The sequence below is a fragment of the Cydia amplana genome, chromosome 17 (genome assembly GCF_948474715.1).
Source record: "Cydia amplana chromosome 17, ilCydAmpl1.1, whole genome shotgun sequence".
Lineage (NCBI taxonomy): Eukaryota > Metazoa > Arthropoda > Insecta > Lepidoptera > Tortricidae > Cydia > Cydia amplana.
Window position 1 is genome coordinate 12,491,471 of NC_086085.1, and position 26,870 is coordinate 12,518,340.

At 38.3% G+C, this 26,870-nt stretch overlaps 6 protein-coding genes across 6 annotated transcripts in view; 4 read left to right on the top strand and 2 right to left on the bottom strand.

Annotated features, from left to right (window-relative positions):
• Positions 1-4: 4 nt before the first annotated feature.
• LOC134655956 (complex I intermediate-associated protein 30, mitochondrial) lies at positions 5-8,022 on the top strand. The gene is made up of 5 exons (XM_063511470.1): positions 5-396; positions 4,479-4,696; positions 5,500-5,685; positions 7,366-7,510; positions 7,901-8,022. Exons 1-5 carry the CDS (start codon positions 99-101, stop codon positions 7,978-7,980), a joined length of 927 nt encoding a protein of 308 aa, XP_063367540.1. The 5' UTR covers positions 5-98; the 3' UTR covers positions 7,981-8,022.
• LOC134655629 (transforming acidic coiled-coil-containing protein 3-like) lies at positions 792-2,581 on the top strand. Its single transcript, XM_063511064.1, has one exon. It carries the CDS (start codon positions 999-1,001, stop codon positions 2,550-2,552), a length of 1,554 nt encoding a protein of 517 aa, XP_063367134.1. The 5' UTR covers positions 792-998; the 3' UTR covers positions 2,553-2,581.
• Positions 8,023-9,798: 1,776 nt separating the features above from the next.
• LOC134656082 (transforming acidic coiled-coil-containing protein 3-like) lies at positions 9,799-11,625 on the top strand. The gene is made up of 2 exons (XM_063511600.1): positions 9,799-9,977; positions 10,198-11,625. The coding sequence occupies exon 2, from the start codon at positions 10,258-10,260 to the stop codon at positions 11,227-11,229; it is 972 nt and encodes a 323-aa protein (XP_063367670.1). The 5' UTR covers positions 9,799-9,977; positions 10,198-10,257; the 3' UTR covers positions 11,230-11,625.
• A 4,323-nt stretch (positions 11,626-15,948) lies between these two features.
• LOC134655609 (probable cardiolipin synthase (CMP-forming)) lies at positions 15,949-19,037 on the bottom strand. The gene is made up of 5 exons (XM_063511043.1): positions 18,468-19,037; positions 18,244-18,381; positions 17,756-17,971; positions 17,161-17,256; positions 15,949-16,163 (listed from the first exon to the last, which is right to left on the bottom strand). The coding sequence occupies exons 1-5, from the start codon at positions 18,879-18,881 to the stop codon at positions 16,011-16,013; spliced, it is 1,017 nt and encodes a 338-aa protein (XP_063367113.1). The 5' UTR covers positions 18,882-19,037; the 3' UTR covers positions 15,949-16,010.
• Positions 19,038-19,555: 518 nt separating this feature from the next.
• The window catches only part of LOC134655976 (zinc finger FYVE domain-containing protein 26 homolog), a 29,114-nt gene continuing 21,799 nt past the window's right edge, over positions 19,556-26,870 (top strand). Inside the window, exons 1-3 of the mRNA XM_063511491.1 lie at positions 19,556-19,907; positions 21,801-23,457; positions 23,861-23,979. Coding sequence (XP_063367561.1) covers positions 19,824-19,907; positions 21,801-23,457; positions 23,861-23,979 — 1,860 coding nt within the window. The 5' untranslated portion in view covers positions 19,556-19,823. The remainder of the gene's footprint in view (positions 19,908-21,800; positions 23,458-23,860; positions 23,980-26,870) is intronic.
• LOC134655942 (uncharacterized) lies at positions 24,443-25,498 on the bottom strand. Its single transcript, XM_063511455.1, has 3 exons — positions 25,381-25,498; positions 25,018-25,158; positions 24,443-24,630 (listed from the first exon to the last, which is right to left on the bottom strand). Exons 1-3 carry the CDS (start codon positions 25,466-25,468, stop codon positions 24,443-24,445), a joined length of 417 nt encoding a protein of 138 aa, XP_063367525.1. The 5' UTR covers positions 25,469-25,498.

Consider the following 26,870-nt stretch of genomic DNA (forward strand, 5'->3'; position numbering starts at 1 on the left):
ATCGGTTGTAGGTTATGTAAAAAAAGGCGAAATATTTAGAATGTTTTAATTTACTGGTAAACATTATCGTGCTATCAATAAACTGTTCGAAGTGTGCAATGGCTTTGTTTAAGAATAATATAGTGAAAATTCATCAGTGCTGCCGAGCGTACTCTGTATTAAACAGGGTTTTGGATAAAAGGTTGAACCTATACAATTCTGCGTCAATTCTTACTAATACACAACGATGGTTGTTTCATGAGAGTGATCGTAAAGGTGGATATAATACAAAAGAAGATGTATCGACGCTCACACACATCAAAAATGGTTTCAAGGAATTAAAATCAGAAGTAAAATTATGGTTGCAAGAAATGAAAGACTTAGCCCTGACCGATCCATTACTTATCGCCAGACCAGGTATTTATTTATTATAATTATATTTGTTTCATTTTTATATCTAAATCTAAAAACATTAGGTTCCTTTGATATACCTAATAGTAGTAGTCTAGGCAGTCTAACTAGAATAGAATTTGTTTTTATCCACTTATCCAGGTTTATGATTAAATTGATTGCCACAATGCCACAATTTATCTGACCGATCTGTCAAGAACAAAAGTTGAAGAAAAAAACTATACTTATCCTTTTCTTTTGGGTGCTAGCACTAGTCTAAGACAAAGACAGTATGATTCTCTGTCTATGTTTGAAATATGAAATGAGACAATCCTTTGACAAACTATATTTTGATTTAAGATTCGATGTTTTAAAATGTTAGCTTAAACAGTGTGCAAATAGGTTGGCAACCCAAGCCATTTTTTGATCTGGCAAGATGAAAAAAAAACAATACGAATGTCATATGGTATTTTAAAAATATCCGTTACCTACACAAAATAAAATCGGTTATAACTTCTGTTTTGTTTTTACTCCTTTTGAGTGCGACTGACGAAAATAGCGAGACTTCAAGGCGATTGACGAAGTTTTTCATTCAGTGGCACGAAAGCTCGCGTAGGGCTGAAGGCCGGATGTTCTCTAATATAGTAACTGTCGATCCGTCTCCGACCTACAATAAAAACAGGAGTTTGAGCAATATATATCAGAAGTTTCAAAGCCTCCTCGGCCGTGGCTCGGATATTGAGATCGGCAGCTGCGCTAAAGAGGACATGTTATCTGCGAGGGGCAGTACGGGTGCATCAGAGGACAGTTTCATCACGCCGGTGTCTTCGGTCGGAGATCTTATGGCGATGTCACCGCGAGGGAAACAGGCCCAGGAGTCAGCTGATGTGACGAGTGACCTGCTCACGGGCGCTGACTTCGACAGTGTTCGTGATATAACCATGCAGGAAGTTCAACATTACGAGGATCCTTTGTACATCGATCCGACAAGTATGGACTATCTAGTGAAGTGTGCCGAGTCTACCCGTAGCAACAGCCACGTAGACCGCGGCAAAGAAAGCTTGTTCATAAAATTCGATCCGCTTTACGCTCGTCAGAAACCTCCAGCCACTCCTGAATCCCTCCCGGACTCTACAGAGGCTGATATAGGCTACGAGACAGGAAGTGCTGCGTCAATTTTCGCTGATAACAGTATTCCTACGCCTAAGCATTCATTGTCTGTGGGATCTATCTCTAGTGCATGGGAAAGACCTACTCAAGTGGTTCCACCGGTCAAAAACGATTTCCCCAAAACTGAACCGAAAACAACACCGCAGTTGGTTCGAAGTGCCTCTGCAATCCTATCCTCTAGTCACGTAGCTACAGACAGGCTCATAAATTTCATAGGTAGCACTCCGCCTGTGGCTGCTCCGCGCAGTCCTCACCACCGCTCCAACACCCACCAGGTAGACAGACTACATTCTCTGCGAATTATACTCCAGAAGCAGGAACATGAAGCTTTGTTACTCCGACAGGAAAACGGAGATCTCAAGTCTGCGTTACACAACATTGAGAGTAGATACACAAGTACTGTTGAGGAGTTAGAGTTAAAAGTTAAGAAGCTCACGGATGAAAAACATAATTTAATAGAGAGAGAAAACCAGCTACTTCAGCAGCTTCATGATAAGAACCTGAATAACAAACAAATGGGTGTAGTGATGGAAGAATATGAGAAAACTATATCTTCTCTGATCGGTGAGCATCAGCGGGAGCAACTACTGACACAGGAAATGCAAAAAAAACTAAGCGCTGAACGAGACCAAGCTTTAAGTCACTTAGCAAGCATGGAGAGCTCATTCAACGACCTGTTGTCCAAGTATGAAAAATGCAAAAGTATTATTATGGAGCATAAAGAAACAGAAAAAATGTTTGAGCAGAAAATTACAGAGTATGAAGCTGGTTTGAAAAAATATGAAGGACTTTATACAAACTTGAAACATATTACTGAAGAGAGCTTGTCTAAAGCCAATGAAACATTGGAATCTGTGAAGAAAAACCACAGCGTGGAGCTAACAAAGTTAAACGCTACCATCAAAAAGCATGAGATCAAAATCTCGTCTCTAGAGGAGTCACTGACTCAAAAAATAAGAGATAACGAGGAGTTAACAAGAATTTGTGACCAGCTTATAAATGAGGTGCACTAGAGTGCATCTTTAGTGCACCATTTTAGAGATATTTGGGCTTTTTCTAAAATAAATATTGAAAACCTGATACTTTCAAATCTGGACATTCTTGGGCTCATTCTACTCAGAATCGACAGCACTCTCCACCCTTCCATTAAAAAAAGATGTCCCAAAAAAAAATGTCCATTCCATTACGTAACGTTTTATTATGAGAAAATTTTTCACTTTTATGGATGTCGACGTGACGTAGTGGAATGTACAATTTTCATACAAATTTTTGGGACATTTTTTTTTATCTACAGGATTGAATATGCTAGTGATTCTGAGTTGAAAGAACCCAAAAACACCAGGATCCGTGAAAATCGGGTTTTCAATATTTATTTTAGAAAACGCTCATTTAACTGTATTCTATTATCTAAAGTCTCTGTGATGAATCTCAACAATTATGACATTTCTTGTAGTTGGATATATTATTATAACTTTTTGATTAGGTACTTATATATAGAATAATGCCATCTTATGTTTTGGCTCATTTGATATTCCATATACAAGTCTTGGTGCTTGTTGACTAATTTGTAGGGACTGTTTTAAAAATATACATTGTGAATTCATTTTTTATAAATTCCATTAAAATATAAGACAGCTTCTACTAGATAGATTAGACTTCGAACTTGTAAACATAAAATAGGTGTAACACTTACTAATTACAAACTCACTTAACAAATTATGTGTAAACTAATCAAGTATTTACCCTAATGTCCTTATCTTGTTGTTAATTGCCTTGTTTAGATGTTTGACTGACTTAAAATATTTATTTCTTTGTGTTTTTAAAATCTTTTTGCTCTATGTCAATTAGTTACTTATTGCGTCCAAATCCCGCCTATGTTTTGTATAGACGGATTAATGGTGCTCCTACACTGGCTATTATATAATGTTATATAACATTGTGTGACAGGGACACCATAACAAAACACTGTCAATAATATAATTTCGTCCCTGCCTCACAATGTAATATAAATGATAGCGACCCGCCCCGGCTTCGCACGGGTTAACAGATTATATATAAACCTTCCTCTTGAATCACTCTTATCTATTAAAAAAAACCGCATCAAAATCCGTTGCGTAGTTTTAAAGATTTAAGCATACAGACAGACAGACAGACAGCGTGAAGCGACTTTGTTTTATACTATGTAGTGATAGTGATATAACAGCTAGTGTGAGACCACCATAAGTTTGGGTATATTAAAGACTCAACTGTAAATTGAGAGATTTAAAATGTGAAACATATTAAACAATTTTCAGTTTCTTTTTTTGCTAGTCTTTATGAAACCCAGACTGCTTTACTGCATCTAAATCCTAGGACTGAGGTGTAGTGTTTCTCCATTTCACCTTATTCTACAATGTAAGAGCCCTTGTTTAGACAGACATCCGTCTAAGATCAATGTATCTAATATTAATGCTATATGCTTATACTTAGATTGCATTTTTCTGAAATAAAAAGCTGTAATTAAGTGATGTTTTTTATTTGCATATTTTCATAGGATTATAATAAGAAACGAGTTATGATTGCATATTTTTTATGAAATTATAAATAGTTACCATGTTTAACAGAAGGGTTTGAATATGGTGACAAATACTTATGCTCGACTAGATATATTTTGGAATTCACATACAAGCAACAAAAAAAACAAGTCAACAATTTTAAAATATAATAAAACTAACTGCAAATATTGATTCAAACTAAAATATTACAATTACATAGAGATGTAAAAAGATATTAGCGATCCTTTCACGCATCTGCCATAGATCGCCAGGGATTATTACAGCCAACATTGAAAATCGTAATCTCTTGCATATTCCAACGAGAGGGAGGTAGGCCCTGAGATTTCGACGCACCTATGTGCACTGCAATTACATCTTACCAATATTATCATCACATCTTTCCAGGTGAAACCGATCTAATCTGGTGCTTCAACGAGCGCTCGGTCTTGGACAAGTTCGTGACGACAAGCGACAGCGACCACAACGAAGGCTTCAGCACATGCAAATTGGACATGAGTCCCGCCGGCCGGGCCCTGTTCCACGGATACCTGGACACTAGGGTACCCAAGGATGGGAGAATTAAGAAGGCGGGGTATTGCGCTTTGAGATCGCAGCGAACCAGGGTAAGCTGTTACAGTGTTGCTGTGTTCTCTAAGTACGTGCAAGTTGGACACGAGTCCCGCGGGCCGGGCCCTGTTCCACGGATACCTGGACACTAGGGTACCCAAACCCAAGGATGGGAGGATTAAGAAGACGGGGTATTGCGCTTTGAGATCGCAGCGAACCAGGGTAAGTTGTTACAGTGTTACTCTGTTCTCTAAGTACGAGCTGGTTGGACTTGAGTCCCGCAGTTCGGGCTCTGTGCAACGGATACCTGGACACTAGGGTACTCAAGGATGGATGGATTAAGAAGGCCCTATTGCTCTTTAAGATCGCAGCGAACCAGGGTAAGTTGTTACAGTGTTACTCTGTTCTCTAAGTACGTGCAGGTTGGACATGAGTCCCCCGAGCCTGGCCCTGTTCCACGGATACCTGGACAGGACACTAGGGTACCCAAGGATGGGAGGATTAAGAAGGCCCGCCTTAAGATCGCAGCGAACCAGGGTACGTTAAGCTTAGAATAAATTTAAAAGTGGTAAAATTACTGTCTTGGGTGAGACTTGAACTCACGGCCTCTGGATCAGGGTAAGTTGTTACAGTGTTGCTCTGTTCTCTAAGTACGTGCAGGTTGGACATGAGTCCCGCGGGCCGGGCCCCTGTTACACGGATATCTGGACACTAGGGTACCCAAGGATGGGAGTATGGGACGATTGAGGAAGCAGGGAATACCCTGCAAAATTAATAAATTTCTCAAAGCAAAATAAATAAATTTTGTTTTGAGATCGCAACCTGCGATGATAGCTACTTTTTATTTTTTTCATTGCAGAAATCATTCAAACGCGAATCCACTTTCGACTGGCATCTATACAACACACTGGTGATAAAGATACGCGGCGACGGGCGCTCCTACCTGCTCAACCTGTCCTGCGAGGGCTACTACGACATCACGTGGAACGATATCTACCATTACGTCCTGTACACCAGAGGAGGGCCTTATTGGCAAATAGCCAAGGTGCGTTTAAAAAAAACTAGTGTCCGACCGAAACATGTTTTAACCGAAACCGAAGCTTCGGCTTTGGCTCTAGTTTCGGCCGAAACCGAAACCGAAACTTTTGCATATTTATTAAAATCGTTGAAAAAATGTCATTAAACCGCTTTTATACACATATTAAGACTGCGTCGACCGCCCAGTGGCGCCATCATTAGGGGAATTGTGTTTTCTAATAAACCAATTCATTTCTGTATACATAAATATTGTTGGCCTACTTGCTCCCCAACTTTTGGTCTTTGTCACATAGTTTAGTTTCATAGTACGAAGTACTATTTCGTATGTTTCGACCCGGCCGAATTTTGGCCGAAACCGAAACTACAGCCGTAACTGGCCGAAACCGAATCTTCGGTCGGAAAAACATAGTGTTAACCGTGTATTCGTGGACCTTATTGCAGTGGCAGAAGGTACACCGATGGTCAATCATGACTGTCATGAGAGTATAGGTACCTGCTCAACCTGTCGTGTGATATAACGATAGCTACCATTTACCTGCGTCCTGTACACCAGGGGAGGGTACAGGACGTAAATGGTACAATATGCGGTCGTAACAAAAAAACACGCTGTATATTTGTCGACTGTCAAGCCATTTTGGCAGCTACTGCTGCTAGGCCGATCCGATAACTATATGTATGCACATTATATTGATTTACATGAATTCTGACAGCACAAATATCTCTGTACCCTTCGCCACTCAGCCTACTCTCTGCCTCTATGAAAATATTACCTAAATAAAGTTCATACCTATTAAATACATTTGTTTATACATCTTAAGACTTCTACAATAGTAAATAGTAGTGCAAACTATTGTTGAAGTACTTGAAGTCTTGTTTTTTATGATAGAGGAGGAAAATGAGCAGACTATTTGCCTGATAGTAAGCAATTAACCGTCGCCCATGGACACCCGCAACACCAGTAGGTTGTAAGCTCGTTTCCGGCCTTTAAAATGAAAGTAAGCTCTTTTCCTGAAGATTTGAATGCCGTAACGGACCGGAAATACCGCAGGCGACGTTTGTATGGAAAAGCGGTCACGTGACGTCGTCCCGTTTCCTCTTAACGTTGAAAAAAAAATCTTTTTCTTAGCCTGTTACACAGACAATCCAACCTCTAGACATAGCATAGTCGCGCTACCCCCTCTGCCACACATACGGTAGCGTTACTCCATCTTCGAGTCAATCCCGTGCCGTGATTGGTCCGTGTCTTTGAACGGACCAATCACGGCACGGGATTCGCTCACCTCGTCCCCCCGCACCCCCGTATTTTTGGCAGCAGTAGTGTCCCACTGCTGGGCAAAGGCCTCTCCCCTCGATCTCCACAACTCCCGGTTTTGTGCTTTTTCTGGCCAGTTACTGATGAAGCCGTGGTCCCGCCATCTCTATCTGGGCCTAGCTGCCACGTCCGCGCTTCTTTTGCGGTATCCACTTGGTGGCTATTCTAGCCCACCTATCTCGATGCATGCGGCAGACTTGACCCGCCCAATCCCACTTCAGCCTGGCGGTCTTCTCCCCCACGTCAGCTATGCGTGTTTTGGAGCGCGATGTAGTGTTTCGGATGCGATCCGTCCTTGTGACACCTAGAATGCTACGCTCCATTGCTCCATGCTCCATGGAACGATGAAACTAATAATTATTATTTGGCTTTCAGATCCCGTTTTCGAAGTTTGTTCTAGGTTCTAAAGGCAGGCTCCAGGACAAGCAAGTCCGGGTGCGGTTCGACAGAGTGACGCATTTCGGCATCACCTGCTGCGATAAAATTAATGGCGAATTCAATTTAGAAATAGAATATATTGGTAAGTTACTGTTATGTCCTAGGCATATGCTGTGTATAGGAAACTATGCGTAACATGGAATGAAGAGTTTCGAAAAACGCATTAATAATGTAGCTTTTTTCAGAACAGGGCTTTACAACCTTTTTGGGAATTACAAGTCCTGTTTTATTTACCTATATATTACTTCTTCGTATAACTTTTCCTTTATTGACTGAGTCAAACATCTCGGTTTCAATTTAGGCAAAAATGCTTTTGTATGTCCGGCTGTTCTCCTCAACCGATTCTTGTGAAATTTCGGTAACCATATGTTTTTATTCGCTTTTTTTTAATGTAGCCATGTGAGTTCGCGAAGTCTTAGCTGATAGAGCCAAAGCACTAGTACTAATTAACTTATGTTTTATTCTGTTTCAGGTCTAGAATTTGATCCAACGCATGATGAGGAATTTGCATATGAGATGTACAAAACGGAAAAATATATCGTCGGTGTTTAAGTTACTTACTTATTTATGTTAATGTAAATAAACAAATTTAAATAAATGATATGTTATTTGTTTATATTTTCTAAGTTAAGTTCGTCATTACTCATTAGGTATGGAATTATAATAATATAAATGGGAGTTGGATCTACCTTGTAGATATTACAGGAGCTATTCCCCATCGAAACATTATTGTATTATTGATCAAAATTTTAATTAAAGTCCGTCAACCAAATCTTGTCAGTAGTAAAAGGCGGCAAATTTGAAAAATCGCGGGTTAGCAACACTGTGTTCGAATAATTCCAAAATGCGTGTCATCTGTGTTTTATCTGTGGAATGTGGATTGATGAATGACAGCCGTCACCTTATTTGTTTTCATTTGGTTTTCATTCTGAATCGTTTCTGTTTCAAGAGATATTTCTGCTGTCACCATTAAATACCAATACATTAAATAAGAATAAGCAAAGCTAAGGGGCCTACAATGTACAATCATGCTCGTTGATGGTAAACATTACTAAAAATTGAGGTTATGACAAGTACATACTGGAAGAACTTTTAAGATTATGTTCAGTTTTTTTGTTTTAGGGTTAAAAGGCATAAATAAAATTAAAACGTATGCCTAAATCTATCCAAACAAGACCATAAATTGTGTCCTGGAAACCGTCCATGGCCCACATGTCTAATATTTTCAGCAATCAGTTGTGACTATTTACAAAGATGCAATAGAATACTACAGAGTATTATGCTTGGTTGTAAGTGACCCGGTAACATTGGTAACTTCATTATATTTTTTCAATTAATGACCTGAATTATAGTGTAAGCTAAAGTGACCTTTATCTTATTTACCTTTAAATTAAATAAACACCCAAATATCAGTTGTTTTATTTTTAATATGTAATCCTATTGTACAATATATACCAATCAAAAAAATTACACAGGTATGTCATATTCATCCAGAAGAGTACACTAATTTTCATTAACAAGTGGCATATTATATTGTAAATATTATGTTGTGTAAGTATTGTATCTAATTATCTGCATTTTGATATGATTTTATTTTAGTAAACTTTAGAAGACATAGATAGGGAACAAAGAGAATATAAGCACTACGATAGGGAGTTGTTTTTTGATATCTTCAAATTTGTTCATCATTTTGATTAACATTGTTTTAACATCGCTTTTAAATTGTCCGTCCATGTTTCAAATTTTTTCAATAAACCGCGAGTGACAATTTGAATTGACGTACGCAGGGCGCTTTCAGCGGAAAAAAAATATTTTGGTTCGATGTACATTGCTGCTTTTCTTAGCGCAATACTGCTCTTTGAGTGTTGCCCTACTTTAGTTTGCTTTACATTGCTACTGACAAGATTTGGTTGACGGACTATAGTATGCTATAGTATGTTTATAGCGTATAGCGGACGTTCCGCAAGCTGCTTGCTCCGTGTGCAAGAGAACATCAGGGACCGTAACAAGACCGTACAAATAAAATTTAATTCACTCTGATGGGCTACCGCGAAAACCGTTTTTCGCAAATTGCGGGGATCTTTCTCTTTTACTCCAATGAAGGCGTAATTAGAGTGACAGAGAAAAATGCCTGCAATTTGCGAACTTCGATTTTCGCGGTTATAGCCCTGATTCACTCCATTCCTTATTCTATCGTTTATGCGTCAGTGAGAGCCAAAGAGTAGTATAATATATATATGAGAGCTCTCACTTATGGGTGCGACGCACGCACCAAGGTCGCGGTGCGGTGCGATAGTGTGTTATGACTATTATGTCCGTTATTTTTTACACCTGCAACACCAAACAGATCCGTCAATTCCACGTTGTCTATGGTCTAGCAGTAATTGGTAGTGGACTTGACTGATGTCATCATCGTTATTTCCTAATAGTTTGTACTGTGGTGAATGTTTATTTAATTATAAAGTGCAGACATTGGCATAAGATTCCAATCTATCCGTATTCCTAATTAGTGATTTCTATCCAAGTGCGCAGTTGTTCAAGGACATGCGGTAAGTTTGCTTTCGTAGGTTTTCTTTATGATCATATCGCTTATTAGGAGTTATATTTCCGAGCGTAGGATGTTGACCTTTTTATTGAGATGCTTCAGTACAATTCGTTGTCTCCAAAAGTATCATGCTAGCCTTCACTTAATTAGGACATCGAGTAAAATATATGTACTCGCGTTGACTCACCTTGATATTTATATTAAGTATCATTATGTATTTCCAGGTACAAGATTCGTCAATGAACACTGTGTTTAAGATATAGTGAGAAAGTTTTAGCAGTACCATGTCAGGTACGGAGCAAAATATAGTGAACTCAATGCAACAATTGTCTGTTCAGCCAAGTCATAGTGGTCATACTGAGAAACCCACGCAGGTGGTCACTCCCGCAGTGAACAGAAGTCAGCTGTCTTCGACGCCGAAGGTTACGCCCGTCAAAGCGAACATAGTGTCCCCTGCTATTGCTACAATCGACAGACTCCTGAGCCTGGGAGGAAACACCCCCCCACCCCCGCCAGTCCTCACCCGCACGTCAGACATGGACCCCCACACGGTGGAACAGTTGCGGGCCGTCAAGGAACTGCTCACTACTCAAGAGGAAGAAGCGCAGAACCTCAGAGATCTCAATCGGGAATTAAGAGATCGTCTCGAGGAGTGTGAGACCAAAGTCAAAAAGCTCTCAGAACAAAATGAAGAATATGCTGAAAAAGAAAAGGCTCTCTCGCAGCGTGTTGCGGAAAAAGTCAAAAATAACAAACAGATGAGTGTAGTTATGGAGGAATATGAAAGAACCATCTCGTCCCTTATAGGGGAGCGAGAAGCTGAAGGCAAGAGATGGACAGAGGAACGAGTCACACTAGTTCGGGAAAGGGACGAAGCTGCATCACATCTTGCATCCATGGAACACGCCTTTAATGACGTTCACACAAAATATGAAAGGTGTAAAGTCATCATACAAGGCTACAAAGGAAATGAAGAGGCGCTAAAAAGGTCCGTAGAGGAAAACAATGATGCGATACAGAAATTAGAAGCGAGGTATGAGACTTTGCGTCAACATGCCATGCAGCAGCTAAACAAGGCCAATGCTGAGCTCGACTCAGTCAAAAAGGCTCATCAGGCTGAGATATTAAAGCTGAATGCCATGTTGAAGAAGAGTGAAGTACACTCGTCTTCCCTGCAGGAGTCCCTCGCACAGAAGATCAAAGACAATGAGGAGTTGACGGCCATCTGTGATGAACTCATCAACAAGGTCGGGTAAACTTTATCTAAATACTTACTAATCTTAAGTAAGCCACATTTTCATTTCACTAACCTGCATTTAATATTGTTGCATTTTCGACAAATGCTTAATTAAATTAATTGAAATAATTAAGGAAATGCTTAACTATAACTTTAATGTGCGCCAGTGCTGTTACCATTTCTTCATTGTGTGTAAATTGTAAATAATTCTCTGCAATTAATTGAAGTAATGTCCCTTTATATTTTTGTATATTTTTTTAATAATTTTATACTTAAGTTTTATTTTTTTTTGACATTGAATATAAATTTCATAAATTCATTTAATTTTCGAAGCCTACTTTATAATTTTGTAATTCAGTATTGTGTTTGTATTTCCTGTAATTTATTAACATAAGTAATGAAACTGGTAATTTGATGAGACTTATTATTTTATGTTCTGTTTATTTTGAGCAGTTGTAAAATAATTTATCCAAAGAGAGTAAAAGTGGTAAAGGTTTGGTAAAAAAACAAGATTGATTATTTTGTAGTTACATAACATTTATACCTGCCATATTTTATTTGAATGTTGTTTTTATTAGTATTATTTTATATAATGAAGTATACATTAATGTATCCATAATAATGTAGGGAGTTAAATGAAACATCGAAAAACTAACTCAACCGGCTATTTGAAGCCACCAATCAGGAGCTCTGAAAGGCAGATAGTTGCTTGTCTAGTCTATTCATATTCATATAGTTATGCATATAATAGATTCAAACTATAGGTACTTAGCTTACATGTTTTTTACTTAGGCCCAGGGATTGTTACTGGTATAACTAAAAGTCAAAATATCATATCACATAGCATTTGCAATATTTCTTTGGACAATGAGTTAGAAGATTAGTTAGCCAAATGAAATGCAAGAATGTACATGCCTAAACAACCGAGATTAGATTCCGAATTTCATTTGTATACACATACCGTTTAATTTGTATGTAAAATATACCGGTTTTTGATCCCTGCTTAAGCCTCAATTAGCGTCAGTAATAAGAGAACTTAACCGTTTTTTCTAATTCGTGCTTAATTGTAAAATCATTAATGTTTAATTTAAAATGTATGTACTTTTTCGGTAAAGTAACAGTAGAATGTGCAATACTCCTACAAGGATAACAAATGAGGCAATACGGAACTACAGATTGTCAAAAGAGATAACTATAAGTGAAAAATTAGCTGAATTAGGCCTAGTAGTAGGGTTTATAACCCACTTCCTATCTAGGTTTAATACTTGATACATTGTGTACATCAATTTCAGCTATTCATGAATTCTTGTATAGTTTACGCCATAAGTTATTTATTTATTTACAGGAAACTGATTAAATGTACATTGTGCCTTTGAAATTTTCTCCACATCCGATCCATTATGAAAAATAGGATTGAGATTCATAACATGATAAGTATTACTTTGTAACTTATATTTAATATCTTTGGAAGCGCATTGTTTACCCGAGAGTGGGGTAAGAGCGGTTGCGTTGTTTCATCTGATTGTGATGCTCTCTGAGAATAGGGACATTAGTTCATATTGCATTGTGAGCACTGTCTAATTATAATATGAGATAAAGACATTTCCTAACCTAAGGTCATTGCACTATAGATACGTACATACCGCGCGTGAAACGTAGTATAGCGCGTGATGTAATGTATGAATTCATATTTAAGGAACGTCACACTGGATCACACGCACGAGCAACGCGAGCGGTGTGATGTCTTTTATGAACATCCATACATTACAACGCAAGTTGTCCTTGTCCATTCGTGCTCGGTGCTCACAAATATCTGAGCACAATACTCTTATCAAGGTTTTACACTTCAAGTTCAGATATTTTGGAACATTCTGTATTAGGTATGCATATTTTTTTTTATGGCAACTGTCCCTTTTCTCAAGAACAACAGTCAACAAAATTTGTAACGATAGTTAAGGGTTTTTGAAACCTATTTGTATCAAGTATTTAAAGTTTTGTTTGTATGTAAGCCAAGAACACTGTATCACACATCACATATGTAATGTGAATTACATACAAAACTCAAAAAAAAAAATCGAATGCTGTTTTCAACAACAGATGTGATAGTATTAAAATTTAACCCATTACTAACTTAAAACATGTTCGACATTCCACAGTGTTTTAAGATTGGGATAACTACTTATAACTAATAAAACTCATTAGTCATACTCATATTCATCCTCAAATTTTCCATTTTGTATTACGAATCGTGGACTAATCATTCGTGAAGAGGGATAAACACATCCTTTAATCTTTAATTTAATAGGGGTCACCTATTAGTTTCTTCGGGGGTCCCGACCATCGCGGTCCGTTACTCCTTGAGTTAATAAATAATCAAAAAAATTATATAAGTCGGCGGTCCGGATGCGGACCGCAGTCCTCCATTTGGTGATCCCTGCTTTAATCCTTTGAACGCCACGCCTATCGTGCGCGGCGCGTCATCGTGAACCTTATCGGAATGCACGAAGGTTGATATTGGCCTGTAGCCGCGCGCGTGTGATGACGTCTTTGGCGATCTAAGGGTTTAATGCCTATAGGTCCCGACGTACCTAATTCCTTTACAGGAGATTCAGTTTGTTTTCGTTGTGCATATAGGGTTGCCAGATGGTCGGGATTCGGCGGGATTCTCCCGATTTTTAGCATGTGTTCCCAATTCCCGACAAAGTGGAAATTGCCCCGAAAAACAGCTGCACGTTATAAAACAATAATTTCAAGTTCCGAACTGTCGTCGAGCGAGCGAGCGACCCGTGTCGAGCGCGTCAGCGTTATAAAAACGTCTGATGGGCAGAGCAAGAGCAGCTGACGTAGTGCCAATAATGTAAAATATCGTTGTTTTTAATGCAATTACTTTCATTTGAATGTTTTTTTTATTTTCCCGACTTAAGTCTCCAAATCCCGATTTTTTTTTTCCGATAATAGCGCCTTTCGATCTGACAACCCTATGTGCATAACGACATTATGATTTTTTTAACTATAGTTCTTATGCAACTCGTGCAATAAGATTATAATACTCTTTAGTATTCATTTACTGCACATAAAATATGTAAAACATGAATGGTGTTAAATAAATTCTCTCACGCAAACTTCAAATAATAGAAGTAAACATTTGAAAAACTATTAATTACTTACCCAACTACGGTTTATCTCTTTTAATGTCGGTTAAAAACGTATAGCCATGTCAGCGTCATAAATCCGAATGGATTGACTCCTGAGGGCCTACCTCGAACCACGTTCGACGTATTGCCTCTCTGTCGCTCTTGTAAATTCGCACGTAAGTGTGACAGGAAGGCAACACGTCGAACGTGGTTCGCGGTAGGCCCTCTCGTCCTTATTCACGGAAATCGGCTCACGCCGCCGACGCCACAGAATAAGTAATAGTACCTACTACCGTGCAGACACTAGACAGGACACTTCCTATAAAACCGAAGTTTGACAGCGATTCAGGGTCGAATCATGATATCCTTTTCTAACTTATGGCGCTATCCCTTTCGGCTATTTAGGGTTGTCAAAATTCAAGTCATTAAGATTATCTTATCCGTGGTCGTGCACGCAAAGGGACGTCAAGTTGTTTGTGTCAAGTTATCAACCCTAATAAATTTAATTGCTCGGAGCAATGCTGAGCCGAACGGAGCCGAGTTTGCCCGAAGTCGGGAGTATCTCCCCACTGACGTCAGCGTCATAAATCCGAATGGATTGACTCCATCCACCGAAATCGGCTCACGCCGCCGACGCTAAACTATTTCCGTAGTTGGGTGAAGGTAGAGAACATTTCCTTGAATAGGGTCATAACTTCATAAGGAATCGATCTGGTCTGCTGTACCCCACAGTGTTATATGATACCTATACCTACCTACTTATAAATTGTAACCCCTTTTCCTGCTTCAGCCATTTTTCCAAAACGGCGACTTGTGGATAACGTCATTTTGCCTAGTTAAGTATAATTTTGTAATCATTATATATTTTTATAATACCTATGCGTAATTTATCATGATAGTTTACTTGCAATTTATTCATATGAATAGAACGAAATAAATCAATTCCATATTTGTAATCCTTGTATTATTTCATATACTTTAGTACCTAATAATAAATACGGTGGCTGGTCACTCATAGTAGACGCATGGCGCGGCATGGCACACTGCATCCGATCCGAACGGATGTCGCTATAATACCTACGTGCATAGCGTTGTCTCGCTCAAACATCGGAGCGACGTGCGAATTAGATGCATGTGCCATGCGCCATACTATTCGTTGCACGAGAGCGAAATTGGACATTCGATAAAGACAAGGTGAACACGTAGAGATATTTCTCAAAAACACCTGCCTGGTACGATATGAGTGAACAATTCGCAATACTAGTGTAGTTAACTAAGATCGCGTTTACCAAACCTGTAACTAATTAATAAAGCAACTGAATTGCAGTAATTGTACCATCACGTTGATTGAAATCAACATCATAGACAAAGGAACACGTACGTGTTATATTGTAGCAACGACGTGGCTGCTGAATTAGATGGCGCGGTACGCAGGTATTCAATGGCTGTCGTTTGTCAGTTACGAAAAAACGTATATCACCGTTCAGCGCCATCTACTGTACAGTAACTGCCTAGTTTGCCGCTACAATATTGCTAGTGCATGTTCATTTGTCCATGATATGATACAAATCTGATTACTTGGCATTGAAATAAAGATACAAAAATAATATATACATTTTATTACACTTTCCCGTTTCAAACATCGTGGAAGACTACCGATCAACATTCACTTGTTTTTCTTCAATATTTTGTATGTGTCCTTACTGACTAGATAACTGGCGGCCGAGACCACGGTGGAGGCGGCCGTGACGCCGCACAGCGCGTGCAGCGCCGGGTGGTCCACGTACCCGAACACGGGGGACGCTAGGGTTGTGCCCACCTGGAATAAAGATTTGATTCATAATTTTTACAAGCTTTTATTTTTTTTTCATTACTTTATTTATAAACATTTATTTACAAACAAGATATATACAGTGTATTACTAAAAGAAATTAAAAACTAGCTTAAAGCTTTTATTTAGTTTCACCTGTCCCGTTGTCTGTCTGTCGGTCTGTAATCAAATCTTGCAAGTTAAATTTCATCCACTGCCCGGTTTCCGATTGAGCTGAAATTTTGCATGCATGTATAAATCAGATGACAATGCAATATTATTATAACATAGAGCTGATCTGATGATGGAGACAGGAGGTGACCATAGGACGTGATGAAACAACGCAACCTAATTGTGTTAGGGGTTTTTAGAATTGTCTCGATGAGTATTAGTTGTCTGTCGTAAGAAAAGTACATTCAGCGATAAAAGCTTGTACCAAAAATGAAATTTTTGCCAAAAATTGATTTTTAAAGTACTTTAGAATAATAAAATTATGGCATACACGAATTTTAAAACATAGTTATCATGTCCCTTTGCCCTTATTTTTATATTATGTATGTGTACATATGTACAGTCACCACACGGGATTGTTACGCCATTTAGGGTCCTAGCTAAATTGGTTGTTCAATACTTACGCTATAAATGTCCAATTTAGCTAGACCCCTAAAGGCGTACAATCGCGGAGCGTGATGGTACATGAGTCATGAAAAAAAATTGTTCTGTATAATTCGAGTTAATTGCAAACTGGTTGCTATGAACTCTATGAAGTAAGGTACTTCTGGTGACTGCCACAAAGAAACTCATAGACTTTGGGGAGTAGAATAGATAGACATTAACCAGTATTAGTCAATTGACTTGACGCATTCAATCGCATGGTTATGTAGGTACAAAATTGCTGTGACATAATTTTTTGGGGCATTTTCACAAGTAGAGCTCCTTCCCTACGTATCCTTGGAAGTTATGTGCAAAAATTTGATAAGCGCTAATTTAAATTAGAAGTACGTACCAAAAGTAATTGAATGGCAGTGTTGACTTTGCTGATGAATGTGGGAGCGAGCTGAGCAGTGGGATGTGTCACGTCGAAATATCTACTTAGTGTTCTCTGTAAAAACGGTCTAGTTTGAGGATATTTTGTTAATCAAAAAATATGTTTGACATTGTATACAATACAATACAATACAAATCCTCTTTATTGCACAACCTCAGAATAAATGTACATGGAAACACAAATAATACATGAAGACAGAGGTAAACAACAAGCGGCCTTATCGCTAAAGAGCGATCTCTTCCAGACAACCATACATATTAATATAATAATAATAATTTGAGCCTATATACGTCCCACTGCTGGGCACAGGCCTCCTCTCATACGCGAGAGGGCTTGGACATATTAAATGCTATTAAAATATTATGAATTAATTAAACTTGTGTTTTTTTCTGACAAGACTACATTTTAATTGTACCTATAGTAGAAAATATTAATTAATCATTGTCATTAACATTCTAATAGATAAATGGCACTGCTGAACTGCTGCGGGTCTGAACAATAGTTTCCATTTTAGCCCCACAACATAATAATACCTAAAAAGAAATAAACTTACTGGAGGTGGCAAGCTGACATATCTGATAACAAAAGCGGCTACAACCAAGGCCACATCTCTTGCTACAATCAGCACCGTCAGAGACAGCGGGATGAGGTTCTGCCAGGTGAGCGTGACAAACAGTGTTGCAACAAGAATCTTATCTGCTAGTGGGTCGAGGAAGGAGCCCATGCGGGAGGACTGGCTCTCCCATGTCCTTGCGATCCAACCGTCCATCTGAAATTGGTATTAAAAATAAATAGAATTGAGTTTTTTCTAGAATACGAATATTTAAAACATAGATATATAGATACATAGCAAAGCATTTCAAAACAGGCAAATGTTGAGGCTGAAAGTACTTACTAAATTTATAGATTTGTGACAAAATAGATGTTTTTAGGATAGGGCCAGTCTTAATTTGAAACAAGATTTAGATGATTTTAGCTCTAAATGTATTAACAATTCATAGAACAGAAATAAAATCTTGAGAATGTTATCTTTATCCTTACCAGGTCTGTAACTCCAGCAAAGGTCAATAAACCAAGAGCCAAGTGATAATCATCTTGTAAAATAACATACCCCAAATATGGGGAAATTCCCATCCTGGTCACACACAGGAAATTGGGTATAGTGAACATTCTATCCTTCTGTAACAACAGACAATAACATTACAGATCTTTAGTTCGTAAAATAAGATTTACGGTAAGGTGAAGGCGGTAAACTAAGATTTCACCTCAACAGCTTCCTCAAACCTTTCCCTGACTTTGGCTTTTGTTTCAAGAATATCCTTCACTAAATGCTCCCTCTTCTCCCGCAGCTTCTGCCCAGTTAGCTCCTTCTGATGTCTGATATCACGCACCAGCTCTTCCCCCCGCTGTCTTATCCTGTGCTCTGTGTCCTTCAACTGTTCTTTCTTCTTTTCAAATACATCCTTCAGTGCCTCAGCTTTCTTTTCCAACTGAAGCAAGTTCTTCTTTTCATCCGAGTAATATGCACAACCCAGCGGCAGAAGCTTTAAGGAGCTTCTCGTCAGGATAGGCCTCTGCTCTCTTACAAATACATCGCATTCTCGCCTTCTATTGCTACTTGTTTTGCAGTATAGAGTTGATATTTGTCTCAAAAAAGTAGATCGCGCTATTAACCGCATTATAAGGTAACGAAACAAAAACTAAAATAAAAACGTAACAAAGTATACGCCAGCTTTGGTTTCAAATAGTGTTAGAAAAGATAATTAGCTAAAGATGAATGTTTTCAATTCATCACATTGTAAATTTAAATTTTCCGAGATTTTCAGATTTCGCCAAAAAGGCAGGCATGCATTAACATTTGACATTACATTGACAGTTGTCATGTCACGGGTAGTTTCAGATATTACTATAAACGTTGATTTCCAATATTTCCATTTGATTCCCCGATGATCCGGTCAAAAGCTTTTAATATTTACTAAATTTATCAATGATGTAAATTTTTAGTATAATTAACCCGGTAGTTTCCAGTTATTTTTTACTTACTAATTTGTTATAACAAAAAAAATCAGGAAAGAGCAGATAAAACCATGTCTAAAACATCACCTTTGTGTGTGAAGTGACAGTGACAGAAGGTTTAGGTTTGAGATTGAGTTTTGCTGAATAGCCAATTCATTAATAAATAAACAGTAAATTTGTTATATTTGTACAAGTGCCGATTCATAATCAGTAGTAATCACAATTTTCTGGTTTCTGACAAATCTCCCTTCGTAGCCCAAGTATGCTTCTCGTCCACTAACAGCATTGTTTTGGTTCGTATGTTACATTGTTTTGAGGTTCACGTAGATTCGTTCGATTTTAATATTTTTTTTCTTAGTAGATAGTAGTAGGCTCGTCGACCATTTCTATCTACATAGGAACAGACGATTCCGCCAGTGAATGAATTACTTTTGACCTGTAGGAGGGTGAAACGATAAACAACTAATGACATAATTCATTTATCTGTTTACTGTAAGGCGATACATTTACAATGTTATTTGCAGTATCAGTATGAAGGAAAGTTCCAGTGGGGAGTAGGAGTTGCATTTTATACTGTTAGGAACAGTTTTAAATGCATTGGTAAAATGGAGGGACCTGAAAAAATGAAGGAGGGGGAACTGAAATATCTGTTACGCCTTCTCGACGAGCTTACGCCCAAGATCTTTGAGGTGAGTCAAATGGTTACAAACTATTATATGTGTTTTACAATTATAATATTGGTGAGTGATGTGGAATATTGGTAAGCGCTGGTGGCCTAGCGGTAAGAGCGTGCAACTTGCAATCCGGAGGTCGCGGGTTCGAACCCCGGCTCGTACCAATGAGTTTTTCGGAACTCATGTACGAAATATCATTTGATATTTACCAGTCGCTTTTCGGTGAAGGAAAACATCATGAGGAAACCGGACTAATCCCAATATGGGCCTAGTTTACCCTCTGGGTTGGAAGGTCAGATGGCAGTCGCTTTCGTAAAAACTAGTGCCCACGCCAATTACTGGGATTAGTTGCCAAGCGGACCCCAGGCTCCCATGAGCCGTGGCAAAATGCCGGGAGAACGCGAGGAAGATGATGGTGAGTGATGTGGAAACATATACTGTGCAAATTTTTGATTTAAAACGTTAAATAATAATTCTCCAATTCTTATACAAATTAAAAGCAGTGAAAGTGGAACACAATTCTTAGTATGTTTCATACTTGTATAAAAATATGGTGGATATTATATTTAATCTATTGTGCTACAGTAATTTAATAGTATGGTACTTGCATTGCCTGATTTTCTATTGACTCACTGACTGACTTGGTTTACTACATTACTGCTAATAATTATCCCCTCATGGATCCTTTCTTTGGTTATTGGATCCAATTTGTTAACAATAGAATATACAGCTCTGTTATCTGTTTTATTGTAGTAGGTAGTTAGTTACGTTAAGATTATTATAATGGTATGTTTACCCAGGTATTGGCTGTTGGATTCATAAATGTTGCTATATGATGTCACTGTAAATGAAGGGTACATGGAAAAAACATGTCTAGTCACTTTTTTTGGCAAATGAGATTTAATCTCAAACTGTAGAGCTGTCAATGAACTATTAGTTACAGCTTCTGTTACCTCTGTAATTATAAATAGAACTACTTTTAGCTGCTTTGATACTGCACGCTGTTGTATGGGAACCTTGCACTTTGAGACTATGCGCTGAAACTTGGCACAATTAATTCTTAGCTGGTCCTGAGTTGATAAAGATCGGGAGACATCGAGAGCCCCGCGCATTTAGTGGGGGGGAGGGGGGGAAGTTCGACGCTGCCGCGCTTCAATTAAAGCCACATTTCTCTAAAGCTATAGGTACTAGGGCATGTGATATATCCTTTTCAGATAAATTAAGGAAGAGGAATTTATTTTTAGAACAAAAACAATGCACTTTCTGACAAAAATAATGAATAAAGTAGAAAAGACTAAAAAAGTATTTTTGTTTTTTTTATAATTACCAATTTTTTTTTAAAGTATAACTGGAATCACAAAACAAAAAATATAGTCGTAAAGCTACACTTATCTAGTTTATAAAAATATATAGTTTATTATATAAATCTGTTGAAACATGGGAGATAAAAAATAATATTCAGCATGGGTCAGGGTGATCTCAATGCATGATCGTCCGTGAAGTAGATCCCTTCCCCCTCCCGGCTCCCGGTCTCTATCAACTCAAGACCAGCTAAGAATCAACAGTGCCAAGTTTCAGCGCATAGTCACAAAGTGCAACGTGTCGTGCACTATCAAAGCAGCTATTTTTTCTCACTTTAAAAACACCTGTACACGAAAATAGTATGGTTAATTAAATACATCGTTCCTTTCAAACCGCGATAACTCAAAATGTTGTCAGAGTGACTAGACATGTTCTTTCCGTGTACCCTTCAAATATTGTATTGACTTGTGAGAGAGCCCATGAGCCCTACTTGCAGAATAAACAATAGTATATTATTGAATTTTATTAAATACTGGATTAGCAAGAGATTTGACTTATAACCATTATTATAAATTATAATCACAAGTAATCTATTGTGTTCCTCAGGAAATACTACAGTTCTTCTATGACATAGAGGAATCCAAACCATGTAGAGATATATCAAATGAAACCCTAGCATTTTTGAAGCAAAACCTCATCAGCAACCCAGTCACCACCTCCATCATCCTGAGGTACCTGCAGTTCCACCTCACGCAAAATAACTTGAACACTAACAAAATTCAGACACTGTATCTGGAAGTGCTAGTAAATGATCTGTCAACAACAGATAGCATTGACAAAACAATCACACTTATGTCTTTAGTCAAATGGGAAGATCAATTTATCCCCCAATTTACTCAACAAGTCCTCAAACTGGTCTCCGATGACACATACAGACAGTATAAAAAACAGATTCTAATTGGTTTAGTACCCCAAGAAAGACCAGAACTGTTAATGGTCACTTCTGAGTTTATACAGCAGAATGAGCCGCAGAAAGAATTCAAATTGACTCCAGAGTACATGCTAGAACTCTGTTACCAAGACAAGACACACTGGCTCTTAAAGGCAGCTCAGGTGTACAAGCACCAGCTACATGATATGAAGAATGTCACATTCAAAATCAACAACTTCACTAAGCAAATACTCATAATGGTTCTCATAGATCTGACTAACAGCCCAGAAACATATGATTTACCATCTCTAGTTCACCAATTAACTAATATCTTTTCAATTTTGGACACATATTCCACTCCTGATGAACAGCTACAGTTCTATATAACAGAAGTGAAGAGAGAGTTAACCATAATTAAGTTTTGTTTAGAAAACAATTGCAAAATCATGACCACGTCAATATTTAGCCAGGCTTTGACGCAAAGTGCTCTAGCATTAATTTCCCAAGTGTGCAGGCTACCAAAAGTAGACAGATATAAAGTATCAAGACTTTTGAATACAAACAATGATATTATAACGGAATTAATGACACTACAAGGGAGTACCAGGAGACCAAAAGGTGATCAGAATCTAAACTGGGACATAGTGACTTACAACAGCTATTGCGCTATCGCTAAAATTATAGACACAATACTGAACGCAGCCGAAGGTTCTGAGGATGCTGTAGAAATCACCTCTTCCCTAGACGAAGTAAAACGCGTGGTCTTATCCATACAGCCCATGCAAGCATGCATCGAAGTTATCGAGAACATTTTCGCATGCCTCTTCCTAAGATACGAGTTCTTTTCTTGCCACGAACATTACCAAGAGTTCCCCTGCGGCACCCATTCAGACTGTTCATACTTCTATTCAAAAAAACAAGTGAAAAATCCGAAAGGGAATAAAACCGCCAGCGCTGGCTTCATGTGTAACTCCATGACGATGCAGATTGTTTTGAATACATTGAAACTATGCTTAGAGTCGTTGGAAGACAATGTGAACGCAGAAACCACAGACGGCGTGGTTATGTCGAGGTTGAAACGCCTAGTGAAGGTTGTAAACCACTCTCTTTGGAAGCTGCAGTTAGTGTCCACTCTCCCGCCCGACACGGGTCCCTTACAACTGAAATTGTGCCTGGATTATGTGGAAGTTGACGAGAGCAGCGAGGAGGAAGATCGTGAGCTTGACGTGAGGAGTTCTAGGAGAAAGCTGCGGGTGCGGAGACGACACACGAACCCTAAGCCTGATGTTGATCAGGTGATGTTAGCATCTACTATCTCGGCTACTGATGATGGTAAGATATTCTGGAATTCGTTATTGTATAGTCGTAGCGCTAAACTTGACATGCAGAGCGTAATCGCTGTAGGCGGACTATCAAAGGGGTCGTCCAGAAATCACGTGATCATATTTGGCCTATTTATTATATGTTCAAGATGCTATCTCTCAAAACAGGCATCGTAAAAATCTGCTTGCATGCATACTTTCATATGTTTTTGGCTTTCCCGCTTTGAAAAAAAATTACACGTGATATCTTCTCTGACCTCCCCTTCCCCATCGTGATCTTTTTCTTACCCCCCCTTAAACGATCACATGATTTCTGGACGGCCCCAAAATTAGTGCATGGCTTCATGGTTACCTGCTTACTTGTCTGTCTAAATTATGTATATGTGATGTAATAATAAAATTACATATTACAGTGACCAGTTCCACAAAAGGAAACATTGATTTCATCTCAGTAATGTTGGCGAAACCGAACAGCTTGGTGGCATTGGCACTCTACCACAACGATTTCTCTAAAGCCAATCAAATTATAGAGGTAAGTCAAACATTTTATTGAGTAAAAATCTCCTTATTATTGATAAAGCGTAATAAAATACTATGATCATTATTGTGTTATGAACTTTTACATCAAACAATACTATCAAAATGAATAGGTCCTTCCTTACTCAGAAATTCATAACTCAGGAGAGTCAATACAAACAAACTTCGATGTAAACTTCAACATTATACCATCACCTATACTACCATAGACAAACGAAAATACTAAGACGCGCAAAGTAGTCCAATATATTGTAAAAAACGCCAATTTGCTCCCTGAATAGATGGCACTGTACGACCCTGTACATGTTACGATATCTTATTTGCATCCTCAACGTTTTAAACTTATTTCCGCGTCTCTTTTCCTTTGTAGGTTTCCGTCTTTTAAAAAAAGATGTTTACCAAGGCGTTAGTAACTCAGTAACAGCACTTTCATTTCAATTAATAGGAATTCCCTTCTCTCATAAAGTCCTTATTAAATGCTCGAGCTCCTCATAAGCCTCCTTCTCCCTCTCCGAGGGAGTGTATATGACGTCACCGGTACTTTTCCTGAGGACTCCGGGGGGGTTCCACATGGCGTATAGTTTAGCTTCCCTTATTGTTTCTTGCGCCTTGAAGCGCTTGCACACGAGACAGCAACAACACCGACCTGAATTAGACAGTACACTATTATTTTGTCAAGTTCGGCAGGGGGTCCATCCTAACACTCTGGAACCAAAATGTTTCAAAATATGACGAAGTCTACGAACACTCTGGCTAGAGAATGCCATCTCCGTGCCGAGGTTTTCACGAGAGTCTAGAGTAATAAGGGGCTCAACAAAAAAGGAATGAATAGGTTTTGAAGTCGAATTAACCAAAACATTTTACACTACTAGATTTACAGCCCAATAAAAATAACACGAGATTTATAGGTAGCTACTAATTTGCCAGTCATGTTCGGCGCAAATGTGTGACGGTAGGTTTTACTACCACAAAATTTTGAACAAGCAATGTTCTTAACATTGAGAGCCTGCATAAAAATAATGAATTCTCTTACCTATAGTACACCATAGTGGAATAGCTAGAACAATGTAAATTATCAGCCATATTTGCACTATACTCCACACCCGGTAGGCCGAAATGTCACGCGCTATCCGAGTTAGATATGTTCGATCTTCTGATTCTGTTTTGTTGGCATCTATAACATAGTATAGGTCAAGTCTGGGTCAAGTATATTATAACTCAGCAATTTATGCAACTGTCTGGCCGGTAGCGAAAAAGCGACCGGTTTACTTGTAGATGTAACAGTTGCATGCAGAGAAAAACGCTTTTAGCTCACCGTCAGCGGTGGAACAGCTGCCTTACCCCTTACTTTAATAATAATCGACTGTTAAAGATTATAATTTTAAGTACAATTCACCTATTTCAACGATGTGGTGTGTTTTCGATTTCTCTTCACTATTTGTATAGCTATGGTTGCTGCTTATCGGAGAATTATTTTGATACATTTTCGTGCTTACAATATCATGATTATGGTCTTGTGTGTAACTTAGCTGAAAATAGAGGTATTTTGGTCATTCATAAATCATGTTTATGTTATAGAACAGCCGTATGATTTGATACAAAGATACAAAACTATTTAAATAGAAACAGTATTTCTTACCTTAGGATTCGATACTGTATTATATTTGCCATCGCGGCGTGTGTTCCGAAGTGTTTTATGAGAATTTTTCTTGTAATATCTGCAAATAATGAAAAATAAATTTAAGATACCATTTAAAATCTACTGTGGCCTCAGCAGGCTACGATTGAAACTATTGCCCTAAATTATATTTTGTGTCTTGGGAGCGATGCACATTCAGTGATTACGTAACTTTTTTTTCGGGTTAAAAATCCGAGACCTAAGTAATTCATGAGGGCGTGAAATTGACACTAATTGTATTGTACTCCATCGTCATCATTCCTCCCCTTCTCCATAAATCCTACAACTTGGGTTATCCTACAACCTTAGTCCCATCTTGGCCAATAGTTTACTGACCCCAAAGTGACCTACTAAAACTAAATAATATAAACTATTCTAATCACATTTACCTACTTGCTTAATTTGCTGGATCTATTGCTTAAATGAATGAATTCTCTGTCCATTTCGATGTCATCGTCTACCATCGAAATATTTACTTTATAGTCCGTCTTCCGCCTAACGTTCTTATTATGACTGTGGTCTGTATTCAAGCTGTATGTTTGCGTTATCACTATAATGATTAGTATGTAAATGAGCATTTAGTAACAAGATTCCAATGTTTATTTTGGTCATTTTTGCTATCATATCAATAACAGGAACATGACAAATATGTCAATAAAGTCAAATGATTTTTTAATTGTTGTTGAAACTTTTTGAATTATTTGCAAAAGATTTCTGATCACGTTTATTCGTTCGCGTTTTTTTAATGAGAAATTCGATCTCAAGGGAAATAAAAGCCTTCTTGAGCTTACTGTGGGACTTAGTCAATCTGTGTAAGAATGTCTTATAATATTTATTTATTTATAAAAAAATATGAGCCCCTTAAAACTTAATTATCTTTAGATAATAGATATGTCGGAGCGAGACACCAGAAAGACGTATTGCAGCATTACAGTTCATAGTTAGACGCCTGTAAAAGTCGATTAGCAATGTTTGGCTACATATTATTTGCTTGTAACGGAATCATAAAGTTGCGTAGAGAGTAACGCCACCATCTATTGGCGTATTGATGAACTAAGATGACAGGTAGAAGGCTTTGGAACGTCAAGAGGGGTATCTTGAGTGAACGTAGGCACGAGCAGGCATTTTTGTCGTTATGTGGGTAGACTGGTCAGGCAGGTTTACCAACTTGAATTGGAGGCGGGAGCGGTTGGCTCCGCCGCTGGAAC